General features: G+C 50.5%; 1 protein-coding gene across 1 annotated transcript; it reads left to right on the top strand.

Moving 5' to 3' along the window:
- Nucleotides 1-5785: 5785 nt before the first annotated feature.
- On the top strand, nt 5786-12763 carry LOC123185508 (endoglucanase 11-like). Its single transcript, XM_044597382.1, has 5 exons — nt 5786-6019; nt 6153-6304; nt 11464-11815; nt 11921-12070; nt 12149-12763. Exons 1-5 carry the CDS (start codon nt 5786-5788, stop codon nt 12761-12763), a joined length of 1503 nt encoding a protein of 500 aa, XP_044453317.1.
- Nucleotides 12764-13434: the final 671 nt, after the last annotated feature.

Below are 13434 nucleotides of genomic sequence, written 5' to 3'. Positions count from 1 at the left end.
GAATGTTGCAGACCCGTTGACTAAACTTCTCTCACAAGCAAAACATGATCACACCTTAGTACTCTTTGGGTGTTAATCACATAGCGATGTGAAATAGATTATTGACTCTAGTAAACCCTTTGGGTGTTGGTCACATGATGATGTGAACTATGGGTGTTAATCACATGGTGATGTGAACTATTGATGTTAAATCACATGGCGATGTGATCTAGATTATTGACTCTAGTGCAAGTGGGAGACTGAAGGAAATATGTCCTAGAGGCAATAATAAAGTTATTATTTATTTCCTTATTTAATGATAAATGTTTATTATTCATGCTAGAATTGTATTAATCGGAAACATAATACATGTGTGAATACATAGACAAACAGAGTGTCACTAGTATGCCTCTACTTGACTAGCTCGTTGATCAAAGATGGTTAAGTTTCCTAACCATAGACATGAGTTGTCATTTGATTAACGGGATCACATCATTAGGAGAATGATGTGATTGACTTTACCCATTCCGTTAGCTTAGCACTTGATCGTTTAGTTTGTTGCTATTGCTTCCTTCATGACTTATACATGTTCCTATGACTATGAGATTATACAACTCCCGTTTACCGGAGCAACACTTTGTGTTCCACCAAACGTCACAACGTAACTGGGTGATTATAAAGGTGCTCTATAGGTGTCTCCGAAGGTACTTGTTGGGTTGGCGTATTTCGAGATTAGGATTTGTCACTCCGATTGTCAGAGAGGTATCTCTGGGCCCACTCGGTAATGAACATCACTATAAGCCTTGCAAGCATTGCAACTAATGAGTTAGTTGCGGGATGATGTATTACGGAACGAGTAAAGAGACTTGCCGGTAACGAGATTGAACTAGGTATTGAGATACCGACGATCGAATCTCGGGCAAGTAACATACCGATGACAAAGGGAACAACGTATGTTGTTATGCGGTCTGACCGATAAAGATCTTCGTAGAATATGTAGGAGCCAATATGGGCATCCAGGTCCCGCTATTGGTTATTGACCAGAGAGGTGTCTCGGTCATGTCTACATAGTTCTCGAACCCGTAGGGTCCGCACGCTTAATGTTCATTGACGATATAGTACTATATGAGTTATGTATGTTGGTGACCGAATGTTGTTCTGAGTCCAGGATGAGATCACGGACATGACGAGGAACTCCGGAATGGTCCGGAGATAAAGTTTGATATATGGGATAATAGTGTTTGGTCACCGGAAGGGGTTCCGGATATTTCCCGAAATGTTTGGGTACGAGAACACTTTATTTGGGCCAAAGGGGAAAGCCCACAAGGTTTTTGGAAAGCGCAAAAGGATGTTTTGCGGAGTCCAGGGGCCAGACGCCAGGATCCCTGGCGTCTGGGTCCAGACGCCAGGAACCCTGGCGTCTGGCCCTGGAGTCCGAGAAGGACTCTTGCCTTTCGGGTGAAACGGACTTTGTGGAGGCTTTTTTCCAAGTTTCGACCCCAAGGCTCAACATATAAATAGAGGGGTAGGGCTAGCACCCAAGACACATCAAGAAACACCAAGCTGTGTGCCGGTAACCCCATCCCCTCTAGTTTATCCTCCGTCCTAGTTTTCGTAGTGCTTAGGCGAAGCCCTGCAGAGATTGTTCTTCACCAACACCGTCACCACGCCGTCGTGCTGCCGGAACTCATCTACTACTTCGCCCCTCTTGCTGGATCGAGAAGGCGAGGACGTCACTGAGCCGAATGTGTGCAGAAGTCGGAGGTGTCGTGCTTTCAGTACATGGAGCGGTCGGATCGTGAAGATGTACGACTACATCAACCACATTGATATAACGCTTCCACAAACGGTCTACGAGGGTACGTAGACAACACTCTCCCCTCTCGTTGCTATGCATCACCATGATCTTGCGTGTGCGTAGGAAATTTTTGAAATTACTACGTTCCCCAACAAAATATGGATGAGAAACTTACATAATGATATAACTGGAGGCGTCAGCACATCGACCCAGATGTCGATATTACCATCAATATCATCTTCTAGACGAATATTAAAGGTGATAACCATATCAGGCTCAAATGCATAAGTCTTGCATAGTGCTTGCCAAATTTTGCATTCAAAATAGGTGTAGGTGTCTGCCTTGTATAATTTTGCGTGGAAAGTATAACCATGCTTGGTCTTCAAGTAAACTCTCTTTACCTTCATAGTAGTTTTCATATGACTGAAACCTATCTTATCCAAGACAAAAACTCTTGCATGGAAGAGGATACGCTAGTAGAATAGTAAAAAACTAAATTATAAGTTGAAGCAAATGAAGCAGATGTCATGCTTAATTACGAAAAAAGACTTGTCATTGTGACTTACTGTATCCACTTTGAAGTTCTCGTCCAGCTTGATGCTGAAGCGCTTATCATCATCTAGGAAGATTCTGTCGCACAGGCCGCACTCGTCTTCGCAGTATTCGCAAATACCGAAATCCTTTTCGTCGTCAAACATTTCCTATGTTCATAGTTGAAACATTAATTAAAAATCGATCGAAGGCAACTACCAGGATATTCAACACACAAATCCGGGGCACTCGATATTTCCTACATATTCTGGCATAAGTCATGCCAAAATTCATGGAAAAATCCGACATGACCTTTGCTAAAATAGGACATATCGAGCGCCTGAAATTTGCCGGAACAGAAATGAATCAACACTCCGGCAAAACATAGGCCACTCGGAGGTGTAACCTGCAAACATGACCGGCCACTTGGGCAAGCACATATCCTATTTGAGCAACACAAGATATACATTTCAAAATATCTTATAGGACTCATATTGACATGAGCATTCAATAAGCAAAACCAAATCATAAAATAAATAAGTATTCAAATTAGCATGCATTCAATAAGCAAAAGTAAATCATCTCATGCGTCCGTACATCATTGAATATTATCATTAATACATCCTGAATAGTATCATACATATAACATCACTAATACAACTAAATCCCTAGCGCACAATGGGTATCGGCGCGGGCGGTGGACACCCAAAGAGAAGGAACCATCACAGGATCATAGCTCCAGTGAGATCCCTGGAGAACCTGCCAGGTATTGGAGAACCTGTGCTCCAACGCAAACAAATAGCGACGGACATGCGCGTCCTCCTCGCTGACACGGTGACGTACCACCTCCGCGGGATCCTCAAGCCTCTGCACCGTCACTGGCCCACGTGACCGCCACCAAAGAAGGTTCGGGTCAACGACAGACTGACTCCTCACCAAGCTGCGCCCCCGGTAGGTAGCGCCTCCCAGTACCAGCCCGGCGGAGTCCGGTCCCAGACATGGCCCATCTGGTCAAGCAAGTGTCCTCCGTTGAGTCGACGACAAGGATGCGGGATATACATCGTCGACGTCGATGCGGGAATAATTGCTTTAACTAAAAAAATAACAACAATGTGACATGTTACACTAGTTCTATTAATTAAACTAGTTCTTACTAAAAATAAAATTACTATAAATAAAATTAAACTAGTACCTAATTAGTACCTAGTTCTTATTAACTAATTATGAACCTAGGGGTGGAAAGTGGTAGCGGATAATCCGAAATATCTGATATTCGTATTCGATCGGGTATTCCAATTATCCAACTTAAAAGTCAAATAAGTGGTCAAATTTTACTAGTTTTATGATTAATCTTAGAAATTATTATGCATTACAATAGTGTTTATTCATAAACCTATTTATCATTAACTTATTGTATGTCACAAGTTGAATACTTCATGTCACATAGCTATTGACTAATACACTTAAGCAATATGTCGCTATTATTCGTATCCGTTCCGAATCAAGAAAACATCCGATTCGTTTCCACCCCTAGATGCACCCTAACTAATTTGATGCAATTAAAATTTGAAGAACCCTAGGAAGAGGCAGGGGAGGGGGAGGAGCAGGCGTGCTCACCTCGGGTGCCTGCGGCGAGGGAGGGGCAGGCGGCGTCGAGGTCGGGGTTGAGGCTTGGGCGTGCGGCGGAGGACGGCGTTGAGGTCGAGGCAGCGTCGAGGTCGGGGTCAGGGGCAGCGTTGAATCCGTGGTCGGGGGCGGCGTGGAGGGTGTGCGGAGAGCGACGGGAGAGCATGCGGCGGCCGATGGGCGGCGACAGCGGCGACAACGGGGGAGTTTGGATTTGGGGGAAGTGGCTGTGGGGGGAATGAACCGCACGGTTAAGTCAAAAGTAGCAGTAGCGCGTTCTGGAAAGTGCGCTACTGCCAAGTTAGCTATAGCGTGTTTCCGGATACGTGCTAATGCTATTCCTTTCTCTCTCTCTTTTTTCCCTTTTTTCATTTATTTTCATTTTCATTTTATTCTTTTCCTTTCTTCTTTTTCTATTTCTTTCATTTTCATTTACTTTTCTATTTGCTTTCCATTTAATTTTATTTCCTTTAGCAGTAGCGCCTTTCTGCGTAAACGCGCTGCTACAAACCAACTAGCAGTAGCGCTGTTCACAGTATATCGCTACTACTATGTGTAGCCTATCAGCTTTGCAGTGGGAATTTTAGTAGTAGCGCTCTTATCTTTAGGCACGCTACTGCTACGATTATATCTGTAGCGCGATTTATCACAACGCGCTACTGCTACTTAGCACTAGTGTGCTTTTTTAACACGCGCTATTGCTAAAATTCTGTGTATAAGGTTTTCCCTAGTAATGACCCCCGGCACCGCTCGAGCCGCCCCGAGCTCGAAGCCGACGCCAGGCGCGCGAGCCTCCGCCTGATCGCCGCCCCGTCCGAATGGAGAGGGAGAGAGACCAGGCCCCGCTGCCGGCGGCACCGCGTGGGCTTTGCTCGGCGACTCCCTTCGACGATGGTGAAGAAGGGGGAGCGAGGTGGGGAAGGGCTGCGGCAGCGTGGTAGAGTTCCTCTCGGGTCGCCCGCGGGGGCACCACGGGAAGGAGAGGGGCGCTTGGTAGACCAAATATCTATATCTGCAATATCAAATATATACCACAAGACCAAGCTGACCAAGCAGTCAGTTTGGTAAGCTAGCTACAAAAAATACAATAAATATATCGCATGAAAAATATATTTCATGATGAATGTAATGATACTGATTTGGTATTCTAAATGTTGATACGTTTTTCTATAAATTTGTTTAAATTTTACAAAGTTTGACTAAAAGATGTAGTAGGCACTATATTTTGAAACGGAAGGGGTAGTAATCACCGTGCTTCTTATTCTTTTGCATGAGTTCAGACAGACGTGCTTCAGTTTCACACCGAGAGCAGTCGCAAATTGGATTTGGGCCACGAGATAACCTACATTACGTATGAGTGTCAGCCTTTTTCTGTTCTGATGTAGCCTGTACCGGCAGCAAGGCCGGTCAAGATCGCCACATTTACGCTTCTCCCTCTCCGTCGATCACCATGGCCTCCTTTGAGTAACCCTTAAGATAGTACGCGAGCACCACCAGATAGGCTGCCAAGGATCGCACGACCCGGAGGCACCACACCGATCGAGAAGAGAACGCACTCCCAAAGAAGATGTGGAGACTCAATTATATACTACTAGTAACATTCCCTGGATCTGTTGGATTAGATACTTCGGCCCCATGATCGATCACTCTGACCCAGCTCGCGTTCCGGTGTATGATCTCGAGAGCTCATGAGATAACATAAACAACTTGCAACCTGGCTCCAGATTAATTTGGCGAAATCGTAGACGCCGTTGCAGCGAGCTTCTCCTATCTCGTGGCATGTACTCCTATAAATCATGGCCATGCATTGCAATGTCGCATTAGCCCAGACGGTAGCAGTGGGGAGAGAAGATGAGCAATTCGGCTGCTTTGGCACCAGCATCACGCTCACGCGTGGCTGTGTTTCTTGCCTTCTCCCTCGTCTGGCTCTCCAGCCACGTCCTTGCCGCCGGACACCCTGACTACGCCGACGCGCTCGCCAAGTCGTTGCTCTTCTTCCAGGGGCAGAGGTCCGGCCGCCTGCCGGCGGACCAGGCCGTCAAGTGGAGGTCCAACTCCGCCATGCCCGACGGCTCGGCCGCAAACGTGAGCAAGCGATGTCTCGCACTCTACCACTTATCCTTGTGGCGCATGCTTGATTGTGGTCAACGTGCTGACCTAGAATTTGACTTTTGTTGACTTGGGTGCCGTGGATGGGCCGGGCGTATGTGGGCGGCAGGTTGACCTCACCGGCGGCTACTACGACGGCGGCGACAACGTCAAGTTTAATTTCCCCATGGCTTTCACCACGACCATGCTGTCTTGGAGCATCATCGAGTACGGCGGGCGGATGGAGGGGCGCGTTCACGACGCGCGCGCCGCGGTACACAAATACAGAAGCTATACATAGTCTAACACCCTCCCTCAATCTTAGCCACTTTCTAAAAAACTGAGAAGGGTAAGATTGCGCCTACAAGCCTTGAACTGTGGTAAAGGCAAAGGTTTAGTGAAGATGTCTGCAAGTTGATCTTTGGAAGAGATGAACTTGATCTGAAGTTGCTTCTGTGACACACGTTCCCGTACAAAGTGATAGTCCACTTCAATGTGTTTCGTTCGGGCATGAAATACCAGATTAGCAGAAAGGTATGTAGCACCGATGTTGTCACACCAAAAAATAGGAGGCTGCGGTTGAGACATACACAACTCCTGAAGCAAAGATTGCACCCAAATAATCTCTGCAGTAGCATTAGCCACAGCCTTATACTCAGCTTCAGTACTACTACGTGATACAGTAGCCTGTTTCCGAGCACTCCAGGCGATCAAGTTAGAGCCAAAGAACACAGCATAGCCCCCCGTGGATCGCCTGTCATCCGGGCTGCCAACCCAATCCGCATCAGAGTAGGCCGAAAGAACCCGAGAGGAAGACGGCCGAATATGCATCCCAAAAGACACTGTGAATTGGACATAACGCAGGATGCGCTTAACAGCCGCCCAATGAGTGTCGCGGGGAGCCTGAAGATACTGACAAACCCTGTTGACAGCATAAGAAATATCTGGCCGCGTAATCGTCAAGTACTGAAGCCCACCAACAGTACTCCTGTACTCTGTGGCATCCGCAGAAGACAGAAGCGCACCATCAACAGCAGTAAGCTTCTCGGTAGACGACATGAGTGTGGTAGTCGGTTTGCACTTAAGCATCCCAGCTCGCTGCAATAAATCCAATGAGTACTTCTTTTGTGTCATAACAAGACCATCAGCACGAGAGGTAACCTCAACCCCAAGAAAGTAGTGAAGCTTCCCAAGATCTTTGACAGCAAAAGCAGCACCAAGAGAGTGAACAAGAGCATCAACAGCATACCGAGAGGAACTGACAAGAATAATATCATCCACATAGACCAAAAGATACATAGTGACTTCTGGCTTCTGGAGAAGAAATAATGAGGAGTCAGCAGTGGACGACACAAACCCATGAGCACGAAGAGCTGAGGCAAGACGAGCATGCCAGGCATGAGGAGCTTGCTTCAGACCATAGAGCGCTTTGGTGAGACGGCAGATGTGATCAGGACGATCAGGATCAGAGAAACCAGGCGGCTGTCGCATATAAACCTCTTCCTCAAAGAAACCATGAAGAAAGGCATTCTGCACATCAAGTTGACGAAGAGACCAACCGTGAGTGACAACAAGAGAAAGAAGAAGCCGAATGGTGGTAGGCTTGACAACGGGACTGAAGGTGTCCTCGTAATCAAGACCATAGCGCTGCCGAAATCCTCTGGCAACAAGGCGCGCTTTATAACACTCAATAGATCCATCAGAGTGCTTCTTCACTTTGAACACCCATTTGCAGTCAATAACATTAACCCGTGCTGGGGGAGGAACAAGAGTCCATGTCTCGTTACGAAGAAGAGCATGATACTCCTGCTCCATAGCCTCTCGCCAATGAGGAACACGCATGGCGGCCTGATACGAGCAGGGCTCAGAAGACGGATCCGCAACAGCAGCAGCCAGACATGCTGCCAACCAAGCAACAATACCATCCGTACGTTCCTTTGGTCGAAAAATACCACTGCGACTGCGTGTATGTGGACGTAACACAGGAGCCGTCGAGGTCGAAGAAGCAGCCGGCGAGGGGCTGGGCGACGAAGAGCCAGACGATGGAACCAGATCCTCCATCGTGACAGCCGGCTCGGTGGAGCCAGAACCCGCCAGTGGGCTATCCAACAGAGTCGCGGGCGAGGCCGGTGGAGCGGACCAAGCCACGGGCGACGCCGACGTAGTGGGCCGAGCTGCAGGAGACGCGGGCGAGGCCGGCGTAGCGGGCTGATCCGCTGGAGACGGGGGCGAGGCCGGCGTAGCGGGCCGAGCCGCGGGAGACGCAGGCGTCCCAGGCCGATCACGGGACGAGGCCGGTGCCTCAGGTGCATCCACAGAGCGTGTATGGGCACACGGATCGAGGCCATGCAACGTCGCAATGTGATCGACGTGCACAGCAAAGGGCGGCGGCGATGATGATGGGGAGTCCTCCAAAAGCTCCAAACGAGCCCCACGTCTGGTTCCTGCACCATGGTTAGGCAATAACACAGGAGAGTATGCAACATCATCAAATTGGTCAGAGGCAAGAGAGGATGACTGCATGGACGGAGGAGTATCTGTGGACACAGGTAGATTGGCAAACGGAAAGACATGCTCATCAAACACCACATCCCGAGAAATATAGACACGATTAGTGGGAACATGAAGACATTTGTAACCTTTATGAAGGGAACTATAGCCAAGAAAGACACACTTTTTGGACCTAAATTCCAGCTTGCGTTTATTATAGGGTCGAAGATGCGGCCAGCAAGCACACCCAAAGACTTTAAAGAAAGTATAATCGGGTTGTCATTAAGGAGAAGTTCAAGGGGAGTCTTCATGTTGAGAACACGTGTGGGAGTACGGTTGATAAGAAAACAGGCAGTGGTAAAAGCATCACTCCAAAACCGGAAAGGAACCGATGCATGGGCCAAAAGAGTGAGACCAGTCTCAACAATATGATGATGCTTACGTTCGACGGAACCATTCTGCTGATGAGTATGTGGACATGCTAAACGATGAGCAATCCCAAGCGACTGGAAGAAGGAGTTGAGGTTGCGATACTCGCCACCCCAGTCCGACTGAACATGAACAATTTTATGCTTGAGAAGACGTTCAACATGTTTTTGAAACTGAACGACAATATCAAACGCATCAGATTTATGCTTAATAAGATAGAGCCAAGTAAAATGACTGTAAGCATCCACAAAACTAATATAATAGTTATGACCACTGACAGAAGTTTGGGCAGGGCCCCATACATCCGAAAAAACAAGTTCTAAAGGATGTTTCACCTCACGGCTAGACTCTGAAAAAGGAAGTTGATGACTCTTCCCCTGCTGACAAGCATCACACACTGCTACATCATTATTGCTAGAGACACTAGGAAGCTCATGACAACGCAAAACATGATGAACGATAGGTGTGGCAGGATGACCAAGACGAGCATGCCACTGTGACGACGAGACGCGAACTCCACTGAAAATCCGAGAGACTCCAGGATGCTCCAAACGGTAAAGATCCTGGTAGAGACGCCCACTAAGCAGAACGGCCCTCGTGTCCCGATCCTTAATAAAAAGATCAAACGGGTGAAATTCACAAAAAACATTATTGTCATAAGTGAGTTTAGGAATGGAAAGGAGATTACGCGTCACAGATGGTACTCTAAGAACATCACGAAGCTGAAGCCTCCTAGTGGCATGACTAGTGAGAAGGGATGCTTGACCAATATGGGAGATGTGCATACCTGCTCCGTTGGTGGTGTGGATCTTGTCAGAACCATGATAGGGCTCGCGAGGATGAAGCTTCCCCATCTCATTCGTTAGATGCTCCGTCGCACCAGAATCCATGTACCAGTGCGGATCAACGGAGTAGGACTGAGTATGGCCCTGAGGCTTCTGCGGGGCCGGGCGATCAGCCATAGCCACCTGACGCGCAGTGTTGCGCGTATCCTTGCCGTCATTGCCGAGACCAAGAAAACTCTTCTGAAAGCGACGATGGCACTTGGAGGCCCAATGGCCGTCAAGACCACAAAGCTGGCAGACCTGCCGACCCCCATCACCCGGTAGCGTCAGAGTGGGGGTGGACGAGGCCGGAGGAAGCGACGCGGGCCCCTTGCCCGAGGCGGAGGACTGGGCGCCGCCGAAGGGGCGACCACCTCGGTAGGCCGCGTTGGCGGAGGAGGAGCCGCGACTACGGTTGGCACGGCGCGCCTCAACTCGCTGCTCAGTAAGAAGAAGCCGAGAGTAGACCTCATGCGCCATCATGGGGGTCGTGTTGCCGCGCTCATTAATGATCTCAACTAAGCCATCATACTCTTCGTCGAGGCCGTTGACAATGAAGGAGTTGAACTCAGAATCGGTAAGCGGCTGTCCAATGGATGCCAATGTGTCAGCAAGAGCCTTGACCTTGTTGTAGAACTCCGTTGCCGTGGAATCAAGCTTCTCACAGGCGCCAAGCTCGCGACGGAGAGCACTGACCCGGGCTTGCGACTGTGATGCAAAAGAGCGCTCAAGGATGGTCCAAGCCTCATGGGAGGTCTTCGCGAAGACGACGAGCCCAACAACAGCCGGAGTGAGCGAACCCTGGATGGAGAAGAGGTTCGCCTGGTCCTGCCCCGTCCAGACACGGTGTGCCGGGTTGTAAACCGGGCCGTTCACGCTGTCCACCAGCGCAGGAGGGCAAGGAAAAGTGCCGTCGACGTAGCCAAGCAAGTAGTGGCTCCCAAGAAGCGGAAGAACCTGCGCACGCCAGAAGATATAATTGTCGGACGAGAGCTTGACGATGATGAGGTTGTCGAAGTGAAACGGTGGATGCAGCGATCCCGTGGAGGCACCTACCGGAGGCGCGTACGCCATGGGGGCAGGGGCGGGCGGCGCGGGCGAGACCACGAGATTGGAACCCGCGGGCGGCGGTAGCGCTGCCGGAGTGAATCCCGCCTGAGGCGCGGATGGCATGAGCCCCGCCGTGACAGCCGACGAGGTGTCCTCGGGCGCGAAAGCCAGAGGCGCGATGACGCCGGACGACGAGGCGGGTGAAGAGGCGCTCGACGTATGAACCGTCAGCGCAAGCCCCGGCGATGAAGGAGCCGGAGAGTTGTTGGAGAAAAACGAGCCAACGCTCCTGGTCCCGAGCTGCGGCGGCCGCATCATGGCCGAGTCAAGCGGGAGCGAGAGGAGGGCGGCGAGCGAGTCCGGGAGAAACCCAGCAAAGGAGGAGCTGGAGGTGGCGGCACCCGACATGGCGGCGGCGGCGCGATCTGGTGGCGGCGGCGGCGCGATGGAGGGGGCGGCGGCGGGGTTAGGGTTTTACGGAAGCGTGAATCGTAATTAGGTATGTTACCATGTAAGACAATGATTTGGGGAAACCACCTCAACCCTCTAGGGGTGGCTTATCTCATATATATCTTATATATATATAATGGGTGTGTTGCAATAGGTACAATATACGTACACAAATAAAGAAGCTATACATAGTCTAACAGCGACGGACTACCTCCTGAAGGCGGCCAAAACGACCCTGGACAAACTCTACGTCGGAGTGGGCGACGCCGACGCCGACCACCGCTGCTGGGAGCGGCCGGAGGACATGGACACGCCGCGGAATGTGTACGAGGTGTCGGCGTCCGCCCCGGGGTCCGACGTCGCAGGGGAGACCGCGGCCGCGCTCGCCGCAGCCAGCCTGGTCTTCAAGGCCGCCGACCCGGACTACTCCAGGAGGCTGGTCGCGGCGGCCAGGGACGTGATGGCGTTCGCTTGGCAGCATCAGGGGAAGTACAGCGACCACGTCGGCGGCGGCGTCAGCAACTACTACCCGTCCTACTCCGGCTACAAGGTGCAAGCCAAATCCTTCAAAAGATCACGCCGTGCAACGAATTGGAAATCCTTATATAGCGCTCCTGCGTGTTTCTCGTCACGACTTTGCGTGCACGGTGTGCAGGACGAGCTCCTATGGGGATCCGCATGGCTGCTCTGGGCGACGAAGAACAGCTCCTACCTCAACGACCTCATGTCCCTCGGCGCCAACGACGGCGTCGACATGTTCAGCTGGGACAACAAGCTCGCCGGGGCGCGCGTCCTTCTGTCACGGGTAACTGAAACACACCATGCAACCCTCTCCAATGCCAATATGCCATATGCAGCTGACAAATTGCATCCGTCCGAGCAGAGGGCTCTGTTGGACAGGGACAAGAGGCTGGAGCCGTTCACGCGTCAAGCGGAGGAGTTCATCTGCCGCGTCCTGCCCAAGTCCAGCTCCCCTTCGTCGACGACGCCGTACACGCCGGGCGGGCTGATGCACCGGTCGGGCAACGCCAACCTGCAGTACGTCGCCTCGGCGAGCTTCCTGCTCACCACCTACGCCAAGTACATGGCCGTCTCCAACCGCGCCTTCTCCTGCCAGAACCTCCCCGTCACCCACAAGGCCCTCAGGGCCCTGGCCAAGAGGCAGGTGGACTACGTGCTGGGCGACAACCCGCTGGGGATGTCCTACATGGTGGGCTACGGCGCCAGCTCCCCTCATAGGATACACCACAGGGCGTCCTCCATGCCGTCCGTGGACGTGCACCCGGCGCACATCGGCTGCCAGGAGGGTTTCCAGAGCTACCTCTACGCCGGTGGCCCTAATCCCAACGTGCATACCGGCGCCGTCGTCGGCGGGCCGGACCAGAACGACGCGTTCCCGGACGACCGCACTGACTACGCGCGGTCGGAGCCCACCACGTACACCAACGCACCCCTCGTAGGTTGCCTCGCCTACTTTGCCGGCAGCTACAAGAAATGACCATGGCTACCACGTGGAATCTTTACCGTACTATCTCCGTCTCAAAATATAAGATATTTTTCAGTTTAATTTTAAACTGAAAAAATATACCTCGTCTTACAATATGAGACGTTATATTCTGAGACAGAGGTAATTACAATTTTGCGGATAGAAAACAACTTACCGAGGTGTTAATTAAGCGTTCAGGAATTTGTTAGAAATCCCACGTTGGCAGTAATGAAACCATCTGGACTGCATTTGAATCCCGAAATTGCTTCACGAACGACACCATCTGTGTGATCGTGAGAAGCAAATTTGACGATACATGACAGCGTTGGGTGGGAGGTGTGTGAAGCAATTTCAAGTACTGAAACAATCTGGACTGCATTTGAATCTCGAAATTTCTTCACGGGTGACCCCATCTGTGACGATATTTCCTTCCCAACTGCGCTAGCATCAGCTTTGAAAAAAACACAATTGCCTAAACGTTGTTGGTGCTGCCACGTAGTATCATGTAGGCGTCCGGCACAAAATTATTATCTGCGTAGAAGAGCTCTTTGAATCTCAGCTCTTAACAAATATTCGGCTGGTTACTCTGGGGCCCACGCACACCGCTTTCCCTCTTCTCTCCTTCGTCTTAGAGCATCTCCAGTCGTTCGGATCCTCAAGGACTTGAAATATCGCCGCTTGGG

Source organism: Triticum aestivum, chromosome 2A (genome assembly GCF_018294505.1).
Source record: "Triticum aestivum cultivar Chinese Spring chromosome 2A, IWGSC CS RefSeq v2.1, whole genome shotgun sequence".
Lineage (NCBI taxonomy): Eukaryota > Viridiplantae > Streptophyta > Magnoliopsida > Poales > Poaceae > Triticum > Triticum aestivum.
The sequence above is the reverse complement of the archived record's forward strand: the minus strand, read 5'-3'. Positions and strand labels throughout refer to the sequence as shown.

What these genes read in the sequence shown, in the direction of transcription:
- LOC123185508 (XM_044597382.1), top strand. Translation starts at nt 5,786, where the DNA reads ATGAGCAATTCGGCTGCTTTGGCACCAGCATCACGCTCACGCGTGGCT. An exon ending in GCGCGCGCCGCGGTACACAA is followed by an intron (nt 6,305 to 11,463) that starts ATACAGAAGCTA and finishes ACATAGTCTAAC; the next exon opens with AGCGACGGACTACCTCCTGA. An exon ending in CGTCCTACTCCGGCTACAAG is followed by an intron (nt 11,816 to 11,920) that starts GTGCAAGCCAAA and finishes CACGGTGTGCAG; the next exon opens with GACGAGCTCCTATGGGGATC.